Source organism: Beta vulgaris, chromosome 8 (assembly GCF_026745355.1).
Source record: "Beta vulgaris subsp. vulgaris cultivar EL10 chromosome 8, EL10.2, whole genome shotgun sequence".
In the NCBI taxonomy this organism is placed as follows: Eukaryota; Viridiplantae; Streptophyta; class Magnoliopsida; order Caryophyllales; family Amaranthaceae; genus Beta; species Beta vulgaris.
The window spans coordinates 60,903,130-60,927,303 of record NC_079209.1 but is presented as its reverse complement, the minus strand read 5'-3'; the positions used below and the strand labels follow the sequence as shown (position 1 = coordinate 60,927,303).

Here is a 24,174-nt window from a genome sequence, read left to right as displayed (position 1 = left end):
AGTTTGGACTTTGGAGCCATATATTATGATATAGATAAAACTTATGTCTGACGGATGAAAGAGTCGATCTTGAAAATCGAAGTACTGATAGGAATAACGGGGTAAGTGTAAGGAACATGATGTGAAAACATATAAAATAATCCATAAAGATTTAAAAAGCATATCATAGAGACATCTTACAGACTTTTATTTGCAATATATAGCTATAGAATAGAGAAATAAATATTTATATTTACCAGACTACCATAGCTAATATTAGGCTTATTATTACCTACTTTTAATTTAAAAATAGGCGATCTCTTACAAAGACAAATTAAAAAAGCTATACTAATTAACCTTGAGGTAAAGAAAAAAAGCAAAACTTTGTGGTGCTTAAAGCCGTGGAATATGACGGTGGAGTTAGCATCATAAATCATATAGGGTTGCGTATTACTTGGGCAATTTGGTTGATTCCAAGCCATGAAGTTAAAGTGATGATGAGTAATTAATTGGTAATTAAACTTGATTCCACCAATAGAAATTTGCTAAAAGTAACAAGAAAACACACATCTTGTTGAGTTGTTTCCATCACGTAATATATTACTCCATACATAAGCTATGGGTGAAAGTGATGTCAAGAGAGTTATCTGTTTCAAATTATAAGATATTTTAAATAAGAGTTTTTGTTTCAAAATATAAGCCGTTTTACATTATCGATGTAAAATTAAATGCAATTTTATACTATCAAGATAAGATTTATAAGTTATTTTCTATATAATATTTGATGTTAATTCTTATTACCTATATAAATCTAACTAAAACTAACTAAATTCTTAATATTCGTAAAAGTAGTTTACATGTATTATAATTTGAAACGGATGGAGTACTGATTTTAGGAGGTTAACTAGTTATTAGGCCCGGGCTATGCCCCGAGAAAGAAAAAATTGCATTTATTAATAAAATACTTTATGATAATAACATTAAATACAACTTAGTATAGTGGTTAAGACTTTAGTATATGTACTTGAGGTCTTGGAATCAAATCCTATACTATGCAATTTCTAAATTTTTTAATGTACATGGATTACATGAACTAAAACTCCCTAAGGAGAGCGCCACGTGGCACATAGACGTTCTTTCGCACGCCTTTTAATATATTTGTACTAGCCTTCATATGCACGCGATGCGTGCGTTAATTTCAAAATTTGTTATTCTATTAGATACTTCATTCGTACTTTATTTATGATTAAACTTAAATGAGAAAAATTCAACAGTTAGATGAAGTATATAAATTCGCTAATGTAAAAAAAATAAAAACGTTGTGAGTGATTGTTAACATTAAGTTTTTGTGAATGAATATTGAACAGAAAGAACAAAAATAATGAGTTGGTTTAACTGAATTAAAGAGTATCAAAGGTAGTGAATGTTCAGACTTTTCATGTGCACGTTATGTATGCCATCTTTTTTTATAAGGTATATATATTTTGTCCAATTAATTTTTGATTGAAGTATTTGATGCATATACCATTTTAAACTTGTTTTAAATGGGAAGTTGGAATGAGAATTTTTAAATGATTTGCTTTTGTAATTTTTTTCATTCTATTAATTAGATCGTTAAGGGTATTTTAGTCACTTCAAAAGAGGACACCACACCTCCTCCCTTGGCTTATATAATAGAGATAGATGACATCCTAATAAATGGGTAATGATATTAATTAGATTGTCAAAGATTACAGCAACTTTGTGAACTTTTATGGAATACTTTATGTGTGTGTTAAAATTTAATCTAGTATGCATGACTATTGGCCTTTTGATTTACATGCATGCACTTTTGCTGACTAACCAAATGAATCATATCACTTGTGAAAGTTGGAGGGACACAATTTCCTTTCATCCTCCAATTTTTAGTTTTTAGTTTTTTTTTTTAAGGGAGGAGACTCCAATCTCCTATTCTTAGTTTAATTAATAAATGGTAATATGTTACACTATCAGTAATAATCTTTTACAAGGAAAAAATATCACGTGTTAATTTTGAGAGAAAATACTTAGAATTTGAATGCGGACAAGCATTAAAATCATATTCGATGGATATTTGTAAGATATGTTCTATGTACCATAATAAATTTCGTGTAAAATCAATCATTCCGCTGTTATTTATTACTGCTTATCAATTATTATGTGGACTCTTGATGATTTTGGAGGTTATCTCATGTATATGATATGGATAAGTAAAACTTTACTTTCTTTTATAGAGGGTGGAGCTAGTAGAATTTTTTGGTTAATGTACATGGATTTTGGAGTTTTTTTTTTCTAGCTGAAACCGTGTACAACGGCTACTTCCACAACAAACTGAAGAGTTTTGCTACTTTCACAGCTAAAAGTTGACGGCTACTCCAATGACTAACAACTACTTTTACCGAACATGCTCTTACTCACTTGAATTTATCGAATTTTATATTAAAACTAGATCCTACTTACACAACAATACTATGACATAAATTAAAAAAGAGCCATCAACTCAAAATCTCAAATGTCTCTTTTCTAGACGAAAAATCTCTCCACACACCCCAAGATTATTACACACACCTCCACAACACTCTACATTGAACTCCCTCACTCTCACAACTCTGCTAAAAAATGGAGCTTTCTCACTACACTCCATTTTCTCTCTCCTCCACTCCCAAATTCTACAATCCCCACAAACTTCGTCCCTCAAATTTCACCCACATTTCCTCTCATTTGACTTCAATCTCAACTGGGTCTCTTTCAAATTCAAGAACTAATCGATTAATGGTGACTGCAAGAGAAACAAGTACTGAAATTGACACTGTTGTGATCTCTAAATCCCCTGAAACGTCGCTTCTTGAGATCTCTGAGGGTTATCCGGCACCGTTTGGAGCCATTGTTCGTGATGGTGGAGTTAATTTTGCTATATTTTCTGGGCATTCTGTTTCTGCTACTCTTTGTTTGATCACTCTTTCTGACTTGCAGAAGGTATTGGGTTTTTGTTAATAGTTTCTGGGTTGTATTTATTTTTCATAAATTGTTTATCTTTTTTTCTTATGTTGTTGTTTTTGTAGTGTTTTGTGGGTTAATTTGGTAGTTTTGAATGTAGTATTGCAAATGTGTTTATCTAAGTATGATTTTTGTTTATTTGTATGAATGGAAATTGGAAAGGATTATTGTTTTAGGGTGGTTCTTGGCTCATGCAATCACTGCCATGGAATAGGGCCAAAATATATCTGTTTTTAGTTGTTTGAAGATTGGACAAAATAATGCATTTGGATTAGTAGTAAAAGTGTAAGGGAATGAACAATGAGAACATGAAATTCATCAAAGTTTTGTTATTTAAACTTTTGAAGATAGTCGCCATTAGCCAGTTGTAAATACGAATCTTATACTTCTATCTTTTTTGAACTACAATTGAAGGGTCTTATTAAGGAAATTCTACAGGGCCCCATCATTTTTGCCCATATTTGCCCCACCCCTGATTGTTTCATAATCTGTCATGGAAACGGTTTCTTATGATGGTTCGTGTTAGCCAATTCCAAATCATTTTGGTCGTAAGGCTTTGTTGTTGTATGAATTGGGAAATGAATTAGTGTAGGTACAATTTTAGTAATGTACTTGTTTTTTGTGGGATTACTACAAAAAGAGCAAAAGAAAAAAAGATTAGCAGGTGTTTAATTTGTCAAGGGGAAAGACAAAATGAAGGCTTAAACTTTGGAGTGAAATTTGTTGCATAAACTACATTTACGTTGTGAATTATGAAGATTGAGAGAATGAAATGTTGTTAAGGAAGCTGTAGAAAATTAGCGTGGAATCAAATCATTTTGGATTTTGAACTTCTGATGGGTGTTGGTGATTACTTTGTGGACAGTTTAATTTTTCAAGATTTAATCCACATTGCAAGATTATCAATGATTCAAACCGAATATTTTGAGTTTCAACAATAATCCTTGAGGAAATGAGTAAGGGGATATATGTAAGACTATCAGTTGCAGAATAATAGTAGATGGGTCATCCTGAAAGAGTTGTAATCTTTGCCCTTCTTAGCTGCCATCTCACGGTCTCATTCTTTTAATCGTTGTAAGCAACATTGAGTTCCCAAGTCCCTCATGGCCTTAAGAAGTAAAAGGAAGATTTGAGGCATTTAAGCAACAATTAAGTGAGGTTAACAACCAAGTTGACAAGGAAGCTTCGAGCTATGTAAACCTGGATGGTCTCCATTTCTGAGATTACCTTGTTCATTGTCCTATATGCAACTAATATTAAAGCTGTTTTAGTAAATATAGTAAAGTGGAATTATTTGATACAAGCTGTAGAAATCATAGTTTTAGAACTTAGATTATCGTATAGACTCTTGATGTGATGGATAACATTTGAGATAATGAATTCTATACCTGTTTTTTGTTTTAACTAAGAGACTAGCTGTTTCTTATTGTTGCCTTTTGTTAGCCTACATTCTCCTGTTTGTGCCTTTTGTAATGTGCAAGGGTGGAAGTTGATTGAATTTTCCATTTATCTTTTGTTTAATGCTATACTGTTTTAGGCTTTAGCACTGTTTGTATCTGACACTATACCTTTTTTCTTTTTGTGTGTGTGTGTGTGTGTGTGTGTCTGTGTGGTGCAGAACATAATAACTGAGCAAATCTCTCTTGATCCATTGATCAATAAGACAGGAGATGTATGGCATGTGTTTCTGAAGGGGAACTTTAATAATATGCTGTATGGTTACAAATTTGATGGGCCATTCTTACCAGAAGAAGGACATTACTATGATTCTTCTCGCATAATATTGGACCCTTACGCAAAGGTTAGTGGCTAAGTTATTATGATAGTCTTTTGATTCATGCGATTATATTTTCAGGAAGGCCTACTATTTCCCTGGTCAGAGATATGGAGTTTTTATCTGATGATGGGTTAATTCTTTGAGCCTTCTTACACTATCAAATAATTTTCTTTATATTTGGTGTAGGCAGTTATCAGCAGGGGGGACTATGGTGAGTTAGGACCTGAAGATAATTGTTGGCCTTTAATGGCTGGCATGATTCCATCTGCTAATGATGAGGTAGCTGCTTAACTGACATATTATATATCACTGATGTTTGAATTGTTTTAATGTTGTTTCTATCTTGTGCTGAAATCTACTAGATGAGAATGTGAGCTAGAATGTCTTGCAGGTTGCCGCCATTTACAGTTTTTGATACACAGCACAAAAAATTATATTCTTCATTCATGTTTTACCTGTGGTGTTACCGGGAATCTGTTGGGAGACAGTTATCCTCCTGTTTTACCATTCGATCCAAATTAACATCTGTTTGAGTTTCACTTGATCTTGTTTTTGTTCTTTGTTTGATATGTTGTGCAAATATCAGATGAGGCCGAGCGTGAGTTTATTTGAATTGTTAGCTTCATATACTTATCTATTTGATATAGTTGAGAAAACCTGCTGAAAGCAAATAGTCTTTTTCTTAATAATCTATTATGGTTAAATTATGCTATCTTTGTCATAGCTAAATGTTTGAATATTTTCATGTTTTTACCTATGCTTTTGATAATTTCAGTTTGATTGGCAAGGAGATCTACCTCTGAAGCACCCACAAAGAGAACTGATTATATATGAAATGCATGTGCGTGGATTTACGAAGCATGAATCAAGCAGGACTAATTGCCCGGGTACTTATGCTGGCATGATAGAGAAACTTGACCACTTAAAGGTACTTTTTTTGAATTTTACTATGTTATTTAATCATTGTTAGTCAGTTCGTCTAACATATCTGTTACTCGCTGCAAATGATTTCCTCCGGAAGGTTGCTTCCAAAGTGCACTTTTAAAGTTTGTGTTTTTAGTTTCAGAGCTCTATGTGGCCTCCCATCCTTTCAGTCAATATAATGATTGAGTATAAAGTATAATATATTGTCCTAGATCCTTCATTGAAAGTCCTTTAGTATGACATTTGGTTTGTGAGTTCAATTAGAACTTTCTTATCTACTGTATCTTTCTGTTGCTTCTGTAAGCAATAAGTTTTGAAAGGGCTAGGCCTGAGTTGTCAAATGTGGAAATTTACGTGCTAGAAGAAGTGTGCAATCCGTCCGAGCTGCAGCTTCTTTATGTGGTAGCGGGATTCCTAAGTTGTATCATGTGCTGTTTTTGTGCAGGAACTTGGGATTAATTGCATAGAGTTAATGCCATGTCACGAGTTTAATGAGCTAGAGTATTACAGCTACAACTCTGCTATGGGTGATTACAAGTATTGATGCTCTTCCCTCTCATGGATATTATTGTCGTGACAGAAATAAGCTGTGATGGTTTCATTGATGATATGATGTTGAGTTGTTTTCTGCTTACTGTAATCTGAAGTAGTGGCTACATGATATTTACAAAAATCCTCGAGTCTTCTTATTCTTGTTTAGACATTGAAGGGGAGCATCTATTTGTTAACCTTAATTAATGTGTATTATCAACTTTAAAGATTTACATGTTTGCTTGCAGAATGGATTCATGTGGAACCTTGTAACTGACTGATTCATGCATGCCAGGCTTGTTTTCCTTGGGTTTCTATCTATCACTTGTGAGCTGACTTTGATTTTAAAATTCTGAGGTTATGCTTTTTGTGCAATACAACTTACAAGTATATACATGTAGAAGTGGCATAAGCTGTGTAGCTTATCTGAGGTTTCTTACTTTGATTCCTGATATCTAATTTATACTATGGAATATGGAATTAATTAATACTGTTTATAGTTAGTAGGCTCTCATGGCGAAGCTCTACCAGTTATCTACCAGCTTTATGCTTGCTTTTCCCTGTCAATTTTTTAGTTCTTTTCAGTCGAAATTATTTCTTGAAGTTTACCTGTCAGTCACACCTCTTATTCTTTCCTTTCTTGGAAATTCTTCATCTGTTTATGTCAAATTTAACTTACTTTTAAGTGCAGATGTCCTAATCCGAGGATGAGTTAGCTTATGTGGTTAGGACTGAAATGCTACCTTGGAATGACAAAATATAATATTATATACAGGATGAACTTTTGGGGTTATTCTACTATCAATTACTTTTCACCCATGACAAGATATTCGTCTTCTGGAATACGCAATTGTGGCCGTGAAGCCATAAATGAATTCAAACTTCTTGTTAGAGAAGCGCATAAAAGGGGTATTGAGGTGCAACCTCTAGCTGACATACTTTTTTGTTCTCTTAGAATTTTGGCAAGTCTACTTATTCTTTCTACTTTAACAGGTAATCATGGATGTAGTCTTTAATCACACAGCTGAAGGAAATCAAAAAGGTCCAACTTTGTCTTTCAGAGGCATTGATAACTCCGTTTTCTATATGCTTGCACCCAAGGTTTGGTGAAAATTCATTGGTTCATTGTTTGGCTCCTAGATATTGAACTAAATATATTTGATTTTTCACTTCAGAATATGTTATTTGCTTAGATAACTGATGCGAAATTGGGACCCCTCTCACTTGTTTTTTGAAGACCCAAAACAACGGAAACAATCGAACAATGGATATACACTTTTAGTTGAAAGATTAGCTCTTAAAACTAAAAGAATTGGTTTTTTTAGTGTTTAGGAAGGATTAGCTCACAAACCTAAATACTAATGATGAATAAGTAGTAAAAGATTAGCTCTTAAACCACTTAACTCAAGTTATGCATTCAAGCAAGAAGAATAACTCTTAAAGCTTGATATTCGGATATTTTAGAATAGGAAGTGAATCACTCTCAACCTAAACTAACAAAATAAGAGAATCACTCTCAAATTTTGATAATTGGGGTGAATTCTTGTAGTTTTACCTCCCAAGAGATTCGTGCAAAGATAGAATAAAAACACTCGGTTTATAACAATGTTTTTCAACTTTAAAATCTGATTTTCATTGATAATCAGCTTACATATATATAGTACATGGACCAAAAGACTTAATACAAAAGTAACTAAGTCTAATACACTAAGGAGAAAAAACAAAGCAAGCAAATTACAAAATATCTCCTAAACTAGCTGAAATCAGCATACTCTAGTTTCCTAGCTTTCTACTCCTATTGGATGCTTTACAATGGCTGCAAGCCAATGAAAAGAAAACCTACACTTGAAGTAGCTTCCATCCATGTGTGAATCATCCTCATTGGAGCATGAAATGCTGCTGGCCAAATTAGAAGAAAAGAGGGGTAGAAAAACGCTGCATAGCAGCCCTCTTTTCTTTCCTCCATTCATGTTCTTTCCTTCTTGCTTAGGAAAGGTGACCCTTTGCTGCAGGCATCTTGGTAAGCATGGATAAGGAATGTGCTTCACCTACTAGCTTCATTAGATCATCCATTACATCACAAAAAACACTGATGAAAACCGTAGCTTCATTCTAACACAAAAATGACTGATTTTTCTTTCTTTGGTGCTAACTGATTGTTTTGATCTAACTTTTTTCAGTGAATAACTTGCAGGGTGAATTTTACAATTATTCAGGCTGTGGTAATACTTTCAATTGCAACCATCCTGTTGTACGCCAGTTCATTGTGGACTGCTTAAGGTTATCTGCAGTACCTTGCTCATATTCGAAATATATATTGGGTGGATTGTATTCTGGGAAGTATATATGGTGCTAATCGAAGGGTTTTTCTAGTAATTGGTGATAGTTTTTTGACAATGTGCTTGTGCTGTCTTATAATCGCTGTGATGGTTGTTAGGTTACAAACTAGCTAGATTTTGGTGAAGCAAAGTTCTTTTTATCTTTTGTTCAACCCAGAGCAACTGATACCCTTTACACGACCTTTGGCATCTTGGGCTTTCATCTTTTTCCTTGCAACTTCCTATTTGTTTCTATTAAAAGATATTATCCTTTTTGATGCAACAGATACTGGGTCACAGAAATGCATGTGGATGGCTTTCGCTTTGATTTGGCTTCTATAATGACTAGGGGCAGCAGGTTATTCTTCAATATACTGACTGCAATTCCTTGTCTGGTTCACGAAATATAAAAGTCGCATCTAAATTCCCTCATCACTTCCTGTTGTCTTTTCTTCTCAAGTCTCTGGGATGCTGTTAATGTTTACGGGAATGCAACAGAAGGTGACTTGCTTACAACTGGAACTCCTTTGAGCAGCCCTCCACTGCTTGATATGATTAGTAATGACCCTGTACTGTGTAGAGTAAAGGTGAATACAACCTATCCAGTTCCATCTTTCTGTTGTTGCACCTCCTTTTTATGCTATCATTGGCATGAAATTCTTTCATTTATAGTTTTCTTGGGTGCCTAAGGGTTTTATTAAGGGTTTTATTTTTTAGATCCACTTGTGACTGTCAGAGGATCTAGGCTATATTGGCAAGTCCTATGTTCTCATAGACATAGATGTTTGAAATTTAATGGTAAGTAATCAAGGGAAAGTAGAAAGAAATGATCTTTTAACTGGAGTAACTCTTCATCCCTGCTTGTGTTATTAAGTTATTATCAACAGCAAATAGTACAAAGAAACTCATGAAGAATTTTGGTGATATGATCATTTTGAGAACTCCAAGTTATCATCAACAATCATATGGACATGAGTCTTAGACAACGTCTATAGAGTAGACACCACCTGTTGATAAATCTACCATATACAAGCAAGTCACACAAAAACGCCAAAACGACGCACCAACTCTTAGTAAAAGCCCAGACCATTATTGTAATTTGTCCCATGTATGTCCTGGTCCCTGCCAAATATATAGCTATGTTATGTGATCAACAAATGCGCTGGAACAGGTGAATTGTGGCACCCAAATGTGTGAAAACAGGGCTCTGCTTTCAGTGAGCAAGCTTCATATGCTAGAATCAACATTGTTTGAATCAAAACATGATGGTCTTATCAGATCTAAACAAACTCTACCTGCTACCAAGTGAGAAGCCCTTTTTAATTTGGGACTTCAGTATTGTGATGATGCATGGTGAATTTTCTTTGTAATATCTTCTGTATGAGAGAGAGAGCAGGATGACATGATTATGATAGTCCAGTTATACAGTTCCAAGAACCTTTTCATGATTATTGTTGGTTCTGAGTTTATTATGTGTTGATAAAATCACAAGCTGTAGCATACATTTCGCCAGCCTGTCTGGATATCCTGAATGTGCTGATTTGGCGAACATGATTGTTTTAATACAACACATATGATGGGAATGAGTCGAGAGTAGCTGCAAAATTTACTATGATTCAACTTTTCTTCATTATCTTTTAAGAGAAAGAGGTAGATTTGAACTATTTATACTTGAACAACTATTAACTGATAAGGACATATTGATTCTATGTTTGTTGGATCACTGCACTGTTTGCTATTAATCTATAACGATTGGAGATGCTCATAACAGAGTTCTCTGTTTTACATTCCTTTCAGAGGGACACAGACCAATTAGTTAACTATGCCTTGAGTATTCCTAAAGAGATAAGGTGTTAGATTACCAATTGCAAATTATATTTTGAGCCCTGTTGACATTAGCAATCAATTTGCTATTAATATCAAATAAATTGTCTCCAGCATTTTGCTTGACTTTAGAAAAAGCTTTAGGAGTGCGTCAATCTTTTACTTGTAACTGTGCTGCTTCAACGCTTATGGCACCAGCTGCCCCTGCTTGAAACCCATCTCAGAATGTGTGCAGGATTGGGGTTTTGAGACTTGAGTTACATAGGAGGGCCCATGAGATTGATGAATCTTCTAGCTCTTTCATATTTGGCAGTATCTTACCATCTTGGTTTAGTTACCTGATCTTATGCACACAAAGTATTATTTTTGGCAGCTGCAGAATTCATTTATTAATCCCTCACACCTCCATCACCAAGGTCAATCATGTTGTGTGTGAAATGTGAATATGCTTTTGCTGATTAGAAGTTGTACTAAATTTACATAGTGGCTTGATTCTGTGAAACTGAGTACATATTTGATGATCCCCTGTTTCAGCTCATTGCAGAAGCATGGGACTGTGGAGGGCTTTATCAAGTTGGCGGTTTTCCTCACTGGGGCATTTGGTCGGAATGGAATGGAAAAGTGAGTTTATTTGAGACATTCTTTGTAAATAGTAATTAGTTATTATTTTGATTCTCCTTCCAGTGTATCACTGTTGAAACTAGTCTGTTGTATTCTTTGAGTCCAGTATTTGCAGAGTTCTGCTACTTACGATTTAGCTATTATCACAAGAATATGAAATTTCTGTAGTTCACAAAGGGGGAAAAGCATTTTGAATATAATGGTGTCAGCGGAGTGGGGGCTAGTCATCTTCTAATTCGTTGAAGTTTGATTTTGATTGGAAATATCTATCTACCCAGTATCGTGATATGGTCCGGCTATTTATCAAAGGAACGGATGGATTTGCTGGCGCTTTTGCTGAATGCCTTTGTGGTAGCCCTAATCTGTACAAGGTACTCCTTGCTCTTAAAATTTTTGGTGAACACTAAGGCTGTTTCAGATTTGTGTTTCTATATCCCTACCCCTATGCAATATTCTCATGTCAACTATAAATTGTGAGCTTTTTTAGAAAAAGCTCTTTAGTCATAATGTGACATGTTAATTACTTTTTCTTTTTGCTGCTCAGGAGGGTGGAAGGAGACCATGGCATAGTATCAACTTTGTCTGCGCACATGATGGTTTTACCTTGGCTGACTTAGTAACATACAATGAAAAGCATAATTTGGCTAATGGGGAAAACAATATGGATGGGGAGAATCACAACAACAGCTGGAATTGTGGGCAGGTATGCAATCGTGTGCACTCTATTTCCATTATATATTGGGCTGCTAGAGAGTTCATCTGATTTCTTTCAAATAGTTTGATTCTACGAGATGAAGATATAGTTTGTTGAAATACACAGCATTATGCTTATTGTGTGGTCTCTGACTCTCCTGGTCATGTGGTTACATGATATAGCATCCGTGCAATGCCAATGGCCTGATCTGTTTGGTTGCTCTTCTTGTTGTTCCTTTACCCTATAATTAACATTGGGGAAGTTGCATCAACTTTATTTAGTAAAAGGGAAGTTTTCAAATTTTCCTTATATGAATCAATATGGCATCAATACCAGTTGTTGTTCAGTGTAGGGAGGCATAAATGAATTTGTTGAACATATCTGCAGTATTCACATGTCTCCTTTTATTCCTGTATTTATCCGATCTTGATTTATGCCGTGCTGATTATCAGGAGGGTGAATTCGCCAGCATTTCTGTGAAGCAATTGAGGAGGCGACAGATGCGAAATTTCTTCCTTTGCCTCATGGTTTCCCAGGTATGTATAATAAATGAATAATCTTCTGTCTTATTTTTTCTCTATTGTGATACAAACTTGATGGATGACTTTATAGTCACCAGCTGTACACACTTCATTGTTTTAATTGCTATAGTAAAATATTGAAACTCTATGGAACAGAAAAAACGTTGTTCTCTTCATCCCTCAATATAAGGCTTATTGGGAGTTTTCTGATCTTTTAGGTTATACTTCTTAACATTAATTTAAATTAATACTTCATCTGTTTTTTTTTTTGTTTTTTTTTATAGTTGTACCTATAAGACTTGATACGTTTGCCAATGCACAACTTTGAGCACTACTATTTTTAATTATGCATTAGTAAATTTTGTAAAAAGTTGATTTTATGAATATACATGTTGAGATGAATCTAACAAGATCCCACATGACTTTTTTTTCCTTACATAGTACAAATATGAGAGGTCAAATTAGGGAATGTGAATAGTCAAAAGTCAATATGGTACAACTATGAAAAAACAGAGGAAGTATTAGCATATTAACGATGAAATATTGCGTATTAGTTAACCGAGCTCTCTTAATTATGAATTATGCTACAAGAAAGCCTTTGAAGAGCAATGTTCTGTCAAATTAAATTTTTAAATGCAGTGCTACTTGATGTGTAGGTGGTATTGATAAACTTAAGTTATTTCGCTTTCCTAATGCTGTTAAGAAGAATTGATTTGTTACTTTTGAGTGAAGTTACTAGAAGCCATTCATCCGTATCATATTGTACAAAATACAACCAGAAACTGGAGCTTTTCAGTAATGGCACCTCGATATTCTCACTAGAATCCTCTTCATTCCTCCCCCCTTTCTCTTTTGGCAGGGTGTTCCAATGATCTACATGGGTGATGAATACGGTCACACTAAAGGAGGAAACAACAACTCATATTGCCATGATAACTATGTAACAGCTGTTCACTTCTGATTCTAATGTCAATAGGTGCATCTATGGAACCTTTCACTAATTTTATTTAAGATGCAGATTAACTATTTTAGGTGGGATAAGAAGGAGGAGGCTACTTCTGATTTCTTCAGATTTTGCCGTCTGATGACCAAGTTCCGAAGGTGAGTAACTGGCATGCAACTTACTGTGAGTGCTATTTGCTCCAATCAGCCACTAAAAGATTGTTTTGCATGCTTGCTCTTCAAGTGAATGCGAGTCACTTGGTTTAAATGAATTTCCAACATCTGAGAGACTGCAATGGCATGGCCACATCCCTGGGCTTCCAGATTGGTCCGAGACAAGCCGTTTTGTGGCGTTTACTTTGGTGAGTTCTTAAAGAGTATTTTCTTCGTGATTAGTGTAAGATTATTTCATACTCCCTGTGTGTGTTTTTTCACTTGCTACATTTGTTTGCATAAACTTGGACTCTCGGTTTTCACTAATATATTAGAGAAAATGTTGTGACTTGTGATATTGTTCAATTTGTCTCAACATCTATTTACAATATCAACTTTTTAAATATATAAACGTAAAATATAGATAATAATGGTTAAAGTTCGGTTTTGGAGACCGTTGAAAAGCAGATCTAGCAAGCAAAAAACGAGAGGGAGCAGTTAAAATATTTCGTTGAAAGAACGTAGCCCAACCCCCAGGCCAGATGGAGCCTAAGTAATTGTGTGAATATCTGTGCATGCTAGTAGTCCATTGTTATGTTGCTTGATATCTCTCTCTTCTCTTAAGTGATTTACAACTGATGAATGCAGAGAGACTTGGTAATGGGAGAAATATATGTTGCTTTCAACACCAGCCATTTGCCAGTCACTGTAACTTTGCCTGATCGTCCTGGATACCGATGGGAGCCTCTGGTAGACACCAGCAAGCCTACACCGTTCGACTTTCTGTCTGATGATGTTACGGAGAGAGAGACAGCAATTGTGCAGTTCCAGCATTTCCTCGATGCCAATATGTACCCAATGCTAAGTTATTCTTCCGTTATACTGTTGCTGAAGCCTGATATCGACCAAAATGCATAGAGCATACACTGTTACCATACATAAAATGTACAGTCTTCGGTATGTATTATAATAGGTTAGATCTTGTAGATTTCTATATCTAGAGAAGCAAATAATGCTTAGAGGCTGCAATACAAGTAATGTAAAGGGGATGAGTTTAATGGATATTTGTTACTATTCTAGTTATTAGATATGATCTCCTGTGTACTTCAAGAACATCATGACCTTATCCCTTCTATTAACAGATAAATCATAGATTATGAGTTTGTTCATTTTCTTGTATTTCCCCTTTGTATACCGGCGTTCTCCTGAATATATTTGGCAGCAGAACAATGTCATCTTGAAGCTGAGAGGTCTAATGTTAGTGACATGCATTTCGTCTCAGCATTTTATCGTCTTTTCTTTCGTCCTTCAGAAAAAATGTGGATTTGACGGAGAGATCGAGTTTTAAGAAACGTCAAATGTTCTTATGAACAGACAAATGTACAACTTAGGAATTTTAATTGCACCATAATCCCGAAACGACTAAGAAAAAGAAAACAAGTGATATATGATTTGATAATGAAAGAGAATGCTTGATTCAGTTTCCCATTAAAATGACTGATCAAATTCTATTCAAATCATTTAAATGATGACAATATCCTGTGATAGAAGTCCTATATCTACTCTATTGAGCAAATTGTTAGTGCATATCTAACTATAAATACACAGGTCTGTAACCAAGTTCAATAGATTTCCTAACTGCATCTAGTGCTAACTGAGTCTTTCTACTGATCTCAGGCCACATTTTATCAGAGCATCTCCTACGGTTCTTGATTCCCTCAACAAGCTGCGCGAATTCTTGAACCATGAGAGCTTCTTGAGGAAGTTGTGACTTCACTACAGTTTCTTCAGATTCAACATTCCATCCAATCTGAAGATTCATCAACTTTGCCCCAGTTGTAAGGACAAAAGATGCTGAATTTTCTCGATATGGGATCGCCAGATCGTGTAAGTGGACTGAACCTATTGAACCGTACACAGATAAGTCCATCGACACGTGAGATAGAAAGGAGCAATAGAATGTTGCATTTGTCTTGGGTTCTTGTTCCCAGTGAAAGGAAGCAGTACAAGCCAATATAATGCCCTTTGAATTAAGGGTAACTTCAGGTAAGGCTGTAACAAAGGTAGGTAGTTCATAGTTAACTGCCCATAAAATGAGTCCAATGCAATACCAACCTAAGTCACCAAGTGCTCCAAGTGCATCACATTCTGGATTTACTCTTATGTTGTTGTCTAGGAATTCAGGGTCTGCTCGAAACGACGATGTACAGTTAATCTGAAGATTTCAGGGTGGAAAAAACAGAAAAAAGGGTAAGTTCATGTAGTATAAGTACTTTCTTTAACAGAAAACATACAAGAATGAGTGTAGATTACCAAACATATATGTCCAAACTTGGCTGAATCAGACATTATTTCCTTCATTTTCGCCGTCCTCGGATGATGATACCACATAGTCCCATCCATAAACTGCACCCCATTAACCTCACAAGCTTCTAATATTTGGTCAAGTTGAGATGAGTCTAAGGCAGTAGGCTTCTCAAGGAGCACATGTTTCTTCTTAGAGGCAGCTAACACTGCCCATTTAACATGTAAACTTGTGGGTAATGGCATATAAATTGCATCCACTTCTGGGTCATCTAGTAACTCAATATAGTTGCCATAAATCTTGATCAATTTTTTCTCATCTAATAACCCAATTTCTGTTGCAAATTCCTCGGCTTTTTCGAGTGATCGGCTAGCAATGGCGTGGACGGTAGAGTTTGGAGATAGCTTGATGGCTCTACATATTTTTCTAGCTATGTTTGCACATCCCATTATGCCAAAACGTACTAGTGTTTCATTTCTTTCCATGGTTAGTTCTTAACTTTTTTTGAGCTTTTGTGTGTTATTTCTCCAATGACATAAAGTTGTTTATGTATTTGGTGATAAATGGATAAGAATACGTGGTTTAGCTTGCATCCAAGCAAATTTGATTGTGCATATCATCAATATGCTAGTGATTTGATGGTAGGGTAACTTACCATTTAATCCAATTAGGCCATGTTATTAAGACTCCCTACTATCCTGGACAACTACCAATAGATATATCCATTTCATAAATGGATAGACTTTTGCTCATAAATCCTTTGTTTGGCATGATAGACAAGATTTACAACCTCTTACACCTAGTTAGCTACTAGTTGATGGTTAACAACTATTATAACCGTTAACTACAATTGCAACTGTTCGTTTTTTTTTTTTAATCCATATGAGCCACGAAGGCAGTACAAAGAAGGGGAGGGGGGATTCGAACCTGTGACCTATTGTTCACAGCACCTCAATCTTAACCACTAGGCCAAGACATCCTTGGTACAATTGCAACTGTTAGTAGTTACTATAACAATCATTTTTCATAAACAGGTCTTATATTTCATTAGAATCTTTTTAATTGATAAAGATGAAATTTTATATATATTACTATATAAGACTTTGATTTATATTAGATGAAAGTTAACTCTACATGGTTAATTTTTGAGCAATCTTAACCATCCAACCACATTAAAGGTCAATATTTTCCTCACCATGTCACCACCTACACACTTAGATTGCACGATTACGAAAATGATAAAAATATGAAAATTAAGGATATTGACACAACAAATCGTGTAATGAAAAATCATTATATTTTATCAATCTTGCATCCCAAAAGTGCTAAGTTAATTAGAAAGGTATAGGAATTATATAAAGGGTTTACGTATTGTTTGGGCTCATTTCCTGGACCAGCCCACCTATGGCAAAGTTACTAAAATACCCCTGCATCTAGGGAAGCCAATCCTCCACCAGTTGGAGTTGACTAAAATACCCTCATTTATTGGGGCCCTATCCTCTATAAATAGGGGTTGTCTCATCAGACAAAGGTACGCAATTCTAAGCTACAAAAACGATAGCACCTTTCTCTACATTGATCCCTTTCTCTCTCTACCTCAATCATCAACTGACTTGAGCGTCGGAGGGGCGATCCCGGGACCACCCCGGGGGTAGGCTAACCTTGTTTTGCAGGATTCCGATGTACGGATAACGGAGCTCAGACATACCTTCTTGGGGCCTACATCAAATCTCTCAGCACACATCAGGATTGATGATCACCTTCAATTTCTAGACAGAAACACGTGTGCTCGAGTCCAATATATATTGAACACATGACACACTACCTACATGAAATAACTATACAACCTAACTACATAGTATCCAATATCCTCCACCAATCCACCACTTTCACACCTCCATCAACCACAACCATCATAACCACAAGCCACCGCCACATATCCTACCAATTTTAACAAGCCAAAAACGTTCCAACTCGACTCACTAATTTTCAAATTCAACTCAAACTCAAGTTAAATTTTGCCTAAGTAGCCATAATAATTAAGGGCCCATTTGATATTACTGTCAGTTTTCAGTTTTTGGTTCTATGAATATAAAACTAAAACTCTTTCTTTCTCTCTATATATATATGTATATATATACATATATACATACATACATATATATATATATATATATATATATATATATATACACACATATATAGAAGTGAGTTCATATGAGAATGCATACTTATATGAGAAATGAGAATGAATTTTACACGCTATAACTCTTATGAATAAGTGATGTAACTCTTATGAAAAAGTAATGTAACTCCAAAAACAAAATATTTGAAAAAAAAAATTAAAAAAAAACATTTTTTTTATGAATTCAAATTTTTTTAGAGGGATATAACTCTAATGAATAGGTGTTGTAACTCTAAACCAATCGTGTGGTTGAGAGTCATTCTCATTTCTCATGTAAGGAGCGTTCTCATGTGATCTTGCCTCTATATATATATATATATATATATACATATATATATATACATATATATATATACATATATATATATACATATATATATATATATATATATATATGAACAAGATCTCGTGAAAACAATTCTTAATATGAAAACTGAAAACATTGAATCGTGACCGTTGATCTTTCATCGCGCGGACATAATCAATGAATATAATCTGGTCGTTCATCCTTGATCGTGCGGCAAATATGAAACAACATTTTTTTACCAAAAATTTTCTCTCTCCTCTCTCTCCTTCGTTTATCTTCTGAAACTCAAAAACTTTCTCTCTCCTCTTTCCTTTCTCCTTCGTTTATCTTCTGAAACATTCTTCTCTACACTAGGCTCAATCTTCTTCTTGTTTTGCGCAACTTTTTCATCCTCCATTGATAATTTGAGTAAGCTTTCCTTTGTTTTTTGGTTTTAGAATTTAGTTTATTTTCGTTACAATTTTTTTTTGACTTTAATTCTTAAAATCTCTAGATCTAGATCTTGTTATTCGGAAATTTATTGTGAACCTTTTGTTAGATCTAGAAGAGAAAATTTCGTATGTTCACATTAATTTTTTGCAAGATTTACTAAATTTTCATTAAATATTTTTCGAAGAAGCTAAGTATTTGTGTTCTGTTTTCTTATCATGAATTGGGAAGATAACATTCAGAAAGCTACCTGTGAGGAAATTGAATGTTGATGAAGTTGTTGTTATAGTTATAGATGCTCCTGAATTTGAACGTAAGTTGCTAAATCTATTGTTATATGTTGTTAGATGTGATTTTTGTTTTTTGAATGTGGTTGTTGGTTCTCTTTTATGATTTTGTTTTATGTTTTTCAGTCCAGATGTTAGTCATCTGTTTTTATTTTAGTTAGATTTTTGATTTTAACAAATTGATGAATGTTAGGGTTTATACTTTTTCTTGCTAGTGTTTGCTTGTGTGTTCAAAATTTTTGTTTATTTTTTATTCTGTTTTGTTGATTGAATGTCATGTTACATTTAAGTTTTGTTGTATAATATGTATCTTAAACCTTTTTGCTCGATTGGCTTTATTTGCTCACTACTTTCCTGCATTTACTTTTCTTGTATATTAATCATGTATATGTTCAATATGTTTTTAGGCTGTAACTTGTTGTCAACAAGTATTCAATCGGTGTTGCTGATTGTGTTTTGAGTGATTTGCACTTCCTCACTTATTTGCTACACTTGTGCACATTTGTTTGCCTATTGTGTTGGATTAATTTTCTATTATCATTAGTTGCTCATCTTCTATTACTAGTTACCCCTGTCATCTTTTTAGTTATCCTTATGTGTTGAGTGGTTGCTTGTGTTGTTACATGTTACTTAGGTCTAGTGCTATTTGATTTTGGCTGGAAATTTCAGCTTAACACTTTACTAGCAATAAGCTAATTATGTCTGCATTACACATGTATCTTTGTCTAGTTATTGCAAATTTTTATGCTCTCAAAGTCCTGCTTTTCTTTTTTTGTTTTGTGGTGTTAACACTCTTGTTATATTAGATGCGAATGAATCAAGGATTAATACCCTATCTAAACTCGGTGATTTTAACAAAAAAAGAAAGATGTGTTTGATGTTGAGGTAAGAGCCACAAGAAGAGGGTTGCTGCTAATGTGGGGAGGAGAACGTGAATTAAGAGAAGGCAAATAGGAAAGAAGATGCTTGATTTGGAGAACGAAAGTAAAAAAAAAAAAGTGAAGAGGATAGGAAAAAAAAACGAGTTTATCTTTATGAGCTTATAAGTTACCCCTATTTTCATAATAGTTACCTTTATAAGCTTATAAGTTACCCCTATTGCCTTGATAGTTTACCTTTGTATTTTTTTTTTGAGGGGAAGTTTACCTTTGTATTTTAATTATTAGTTAAGTTTGAATAATTAATAGTTGCTCATATTATGTAATTAGTTATCCTTATCAATTTATACTATATGAGTAACTTTGTAAATGATTAATGAGTAATTATTTAAAGAAATCTCTATTTTGTGGACCTTAATAGTTTTATCTTTTTAATACTAACTTTTCATCTAAATTTTTGTTGCTAATACTACTAAATATTTCAATTTTGTCTAAAAAACTAAATTTGTAACACTTTGACAAAACAAAACAAACTCAATATACAACTTTTAGCTAGAGAAGGGTAATTAAACATAATTCTTAAGTTATCTATTATCTAATCATGTCAATGTAATGTATGGTTGTTTTCAAAGTTCAAATATATCTTTATGGTCATTTTTCACCTTTACGAGCTTATAAGTTACCCGTATTTTCTTAATAGTTTACTTTTTTGTATTTTAATCACTAATTAAGTATAAAATCATTTGTTGCTTAAATTATTTTATTAATTACCCTTATCAACCTATAAGTTATCTTTTGTCTAATCAACGTCAAAATGACGTGTATTGTTGTTTTCAAAGTTCAAATATATATTTGTGTTCATTTATTACCTTTCGGAACTTATAAGTTGCCCCTATTTCTTTAATAGTTTACGTTTGTATCTTAATTACTTATTAAGTGTATAAAATCGTTGGTTCCTCATATTATCGAATTAGTTACCCTTATCATACCATTAAGTCATCCTTTATCTAATAACGTCAAGTTAACGTGTGTTATTGTTTTGAAAGTTCAAATATATATTTGTGTTCATTCATTCCCTTTATGAGCTTCTAAGTTGTCCTCATTTCTGTAATAATTTACTTTTGTATCTTGATTACTTGTTAAGTATATAAAATCGTTAGTTCCTCATATTATCTTATTAGTTACCCTTATCATAGTATAAGTTATCCTTTGTGTAATCGGTCAATTCAAGTAATGTATGATATTATTAGGGTGGTGTTTAGTCTTCAAATAAACAAATGTGTATATTCCACCCACGACAACCCCCTTGCACACAGTCCCCTCGCCTAACAACCCACCCTGCCCAACATTAGTTGATATCATTAGTTGCTCATCTTATGTTTTTTTTTAGAAGAAAAGTGGAGAAAATTTTATAACAAGTCGATTTCCGTCAAAGCTAACACAGGGGAAACAAATCAAACCAAACACTTTTAGTGTCCATACAAATATTCCATTTACCAATCAAATGAGCAACAATATTCCCAACTCTTTCAACATGAACAATAGATACAAATTAAAAGAAGTCCGAGCTCTCTTCACCGCTTCATAGAATAAGTAGATATGTGCATATCCCACAACATTACTTGTACCATGTTTCACCACTTGCTCTGAATCACTCTCCAGTCTCCATGATGACATTATTTAGAACCAATCTTCCTGCCACTAGAACCCCAAATCTCAAAGCCGCAACTGCAGCACAAGAGGATTCCAACAAGAGCTTTTCCTACATACGACCATTCCCATAATTTCTCCTTGCGAATTTCTAGCCACAACACCCAAACCAACACCACCATTTTATATCACATGTGGATCTACATCGACTTTAAAACCACCATTTGAGGAGTCCACCTTGCGTTATGATGCAGCAGCACCACATTGTGCCTTAGGCCAGACACACGCTTCACATACACCGATCGAATAATCATGGGACAATGTTGACATTTTAGTAATAAAAAGTTAAACATAAAGCACCTAATTCTAATGAACACTGCTAATTCAACCTTACAAACTACTTCGTAAAAGGTATTTTTCTAGGCCTAAATTTGACCGTACATGAGTTAATGAAGGAAGATATAAAAAAGCTGATACTTTGGCTACGTCATGCGATGTGATACTACATCTTCATATGACATGACATTAATATAAACAACGTTGGAGATTAGTTGTCTTATGTCTTATCAACATCATATAGGTCAGCCCAAACTATGCTAAAATTAGTCTAAAAGTAGATAGATTACTTCACTGGAATTACAAGATTACATGTTGAGACCCCAAAAATCACACATAAATATACATAGTTTCCAGTTTACGAGAATCATCATCAACGAAATTAGAGTTTTACAACATAAGTTTTAACGGCATATACTCAGTTGCGCATTTATTCGTATAAGTTACCCATATCAAGCTGAAAATTACCCAAAAGAATAAGTTCCCCAAATTACAAAACTGAAAAAGGCGAGCAATTTGCATATGCTGATATATTTCATAACCAGAAAAATGAACATATTCTTATACAAGAGGATGAAATCTAACTATAGTTATCTTTACAATTTGATTAAACCCAGAACTCAATAGTTTAGCTATATCTAACATACAAATTCATGAATTCAATAAATTAGTCATACTATAACTCATAGCATTTAGAATCACATCACATATAAATACAAACATAACAAAAACTGATAACAAAAACCAAAAATCACTACTTTGAAGCACTCAAACTAAAGCAGTATGAAGTTTCTCGAAAAATCGAAATTCTAAGCTTGATTCGAAATTATAGGAAATCGAACTACTCAAATTAATCCACAAAAAGCAAAAACAAATCCATGAAAAGCAACAACTAATCGACGAATGTTAATAATCTGAAGAAAATAATCGGACACCAGTACAAATCGAAAATACCTTTTTTCCATCTTAGTCTGGATCAATAGCTTCAGATCTTCAACAATCTTCAATCAATTACAGATTTCGAAATCAAGAGCAATCGAAAAATTAGGGATTTCGATAGCTAGGGATTTCGAAAACTAAAATTGAAGCTAGCAAGTGAAATAAACTCCTTTGAATCTCGATTTAATTGAATCGGATGACTTTGAATCATAATTCTTAGATTTTTCTTGAGGCGAATCCAAATTTCACGAGAGAGACAGGGAGAGAGAAAGGGAGAGAGAGAAGTGTGCCTATACTCTTGAAAAAAAAGAGCTAAGTTTTAGTATGGTGCAAGAAACTAACAACAAGACATATCAGCCGCGAGATCTTGATTTGTTTGATCCAACGGTCCAGATCTCAAGTTTTCAGTTTTCAGCTTTGTCTTGGTTTTCAGCGGATCCATCCCGTATATATATATATATATATATATATATATATATATATATATATATATTATATATATATATTATATTATATATATATATATATATATATATATATATATATATTTCTGAGGGAAAAATAGTAAGCTAGTTTCAAGACAGGGACAAAGAGTCCATGAGTATGTAGGGCTCCACTTCCAAAACGTGGTTATCCCAAATTTGTTCGGTACCAAAAAGAACTAGCTTACCTAAGTGATGAGAAACAAAGTCATATTATATATATAACAACTATAATCAACTTAAAACTAGTCATACTTAATACTAAACAAATCAACTTTAAGAGTAACAACAAAAAACTAAAAACCACTATATTTTTGTTTTTGGTTTTCAAAGAAACTAAAAACTAGATATAAAAAACGATAATGAACTCGAGTGAAAGGTGGTAGCTCAGTCCGAATTTCAAAACATTGTCCAGAGTTTGAATCCTCATCCCAACAATATGTCGGGGCATTTACTTCTGTACTGTTTAACCTTATACTCAACGTTTGACCTAGTCTACCCTACAAACTAGTAGCCTACTAGGGGTTGGTCTTCTAACAAATTTTCTTTCCTAATAATAATAAAAAAACGATAACGAACTAGCTTGTTAAACTAAGTACTCAATAGTCAACGTTCCAAACTCGTGCCACACCTCATAAGAAGATTTTCGGCATAAAAGAAATAATCGAACCCGAATGAGTCATAAAACGGTCAAAATTGAAGGCTGTAAGTCACGCTTTTAGATGTGGGATGGTATATTAAGGGCTCCCACAGATTTGAACGGGATTAAGAACAACTTTTACGACCATTTCGGGGGTCATTCCGTGGCTGCACGACAAAATAATAAATGGGTCGTTTGGTGGCATTCGGGGGTAATTCAGATGGTGCGAAACACCCATGATGCATTATAAGTCCTGACGCACCCCATAGGAAGGTTTTCAGCGAAAAATATGACCGGGCCCAGACGAGTCCTTAAACGGTCAAAATTGAAGGCTATAAGTCAGGCTTTTAGACGTCTACGGGACCCATGAACTGAATGTCGTGAGATGCATCGAGGGGACATGGGATGGTATATTAAGGACTCACACGGCTTTGAAC

General features: G+C 34.1%; 2 protein-coding genes and 1 long non-coding RNA gene across 5 annotated transcripts; 2 read left to right on the top strand and 1 right to left on the bottom strand.

Annotated features, from left to right (window-relative positions):
• Nucleotides 1–2,479: 2,479 nt before the first annotated feature.
• On the top strand, nt 2,480–14,472 carry LOC104902368 (isoamylase 1, chloroplastic). 2 transcript variants are annotated; one of them, XM_010690124.4, is made up of 18 exons: nt 2,480–2,973; nt 4,613–4,795; nt 4,958–5,050; nt 5,547–5,699; nt 6,141–6,232; nt 7,002–7,143; nt 7,220–7,327; nt 8,421–8,506; nt 8,831–8,902; nt 9,005–9,131; nt 10,903–10,989; nt 11,268–11,360; nt 11,534–11,692; nt 12,136–12,219; nt 13,064–13,144; nt 13,223–13,305; nt 13,391–13,508; nt 13,948–14,472. In XM_010690124.4, exons 1-18 carry the CDS (start codon nt 2,617–2,619, stop codon nt 14,215–14,217), a joined length of 2,388 nt encoding a protein of 795 aa, XP_010688426.1. In that variant the 5' UTR covers nt 2,480–2,616; the 3' UTR covers nt 14,218–14,472. The 2 variants fall into 2 exon arrangements, with proteins under 2 accessions (XP_010688426.1, XP_048490435.1); XM_048634478.2 differs by lacking the exon at nt 4,613–4,795.
• A 250-nt stretch (nt 14,473–14,722) lies between these two features.
• LOC104902367 (hypothetical protein) lies at nt 14,723–16,167 on the bottom strand. Of its 2 annotated transcripts, none has more exons than XM_048634479.2 (2): nt 15,583–16,167; nt 14,723–15,514 (listed from the first exon to the last, which is right to left on the bottom strand). In XM_048634479.2, exons 1-2 carry the CDS (start codon nt 16,087–16,089, stop codon nt 14,894–14,896), a joined length of 1,128 nt encoding a protein of 375 aa, XP_048490436.1. In that variant the 5' UTR covers nt 16,090–16,167; the 3' UTR covers nt 14,723–14,893. The 2 variants fall into 2 exon arrangements, with proteins under 2 accessions (XP_048490436.1, XP_010688425.1); XM_010690123.3 differs by having other exon boundaries at nt 15,613–16,163.
• A 2,125-nt stretch (nt 16,168–18,292) lies between these two features.
• On the top strand, nt 18,293–20,102 carry LOC104902366 (uncharacterized). The gene is made up of 3 exons (XR_791370.4): nt 18,293–18,504; nt 18,757–18,838; nt 19,619–20,102. It is a non-coding gene; the product is annotated as an uncharacterized LOC104902366 (long non-coding RNA).
• Nucleotides 20,103–24,174: the final 4,072 nt, after the last annotated feature.

What these genes read in the sequence shown, in the direction of transcription:
- LOC104902368 (XM_010690124.4), top strand. Translation starts at nt 2,617, where the DNA reads ATGGAGCTTTCTCACTACACTCCATTTTCTCTCTCCTCCACTCCCAAA. An exon ending in TTCATTGTGGACTGCTTAAG is followed by an intron (nt 8,507 to 8,830) that starts GTTATCTGCAGT and finishes TTGATGCAACAG; the next exon opens with ATACTGGGTCACAGAAATGC. An exon ending in ATAATGACTAGGGGCAGCAG is followed by an intron (nt 8,903 to 9,004) that starts GTTATTCTTCAA and finishes TTTCTTCTCAAG; the next exon opens with TCTCTGGGATGCTGTTAATG.
- LOC104902367 (XM_048634479.2), bottom strand. Translation starts at nt 16,089, where the DNA reads ATGGAAAGAAATGAAACACTAGTACGTTTTGGCATAATGGGATGTGCA. An exon ending in CTCATTCTTGTATGTTTTCT is followed by an intron (nt 15,515 to 15,582) that starts GTTAAAGAAAGT and finishes TGAAATCTTCAG; the next exon opens with ATTAACTGTACATCGTCGTT.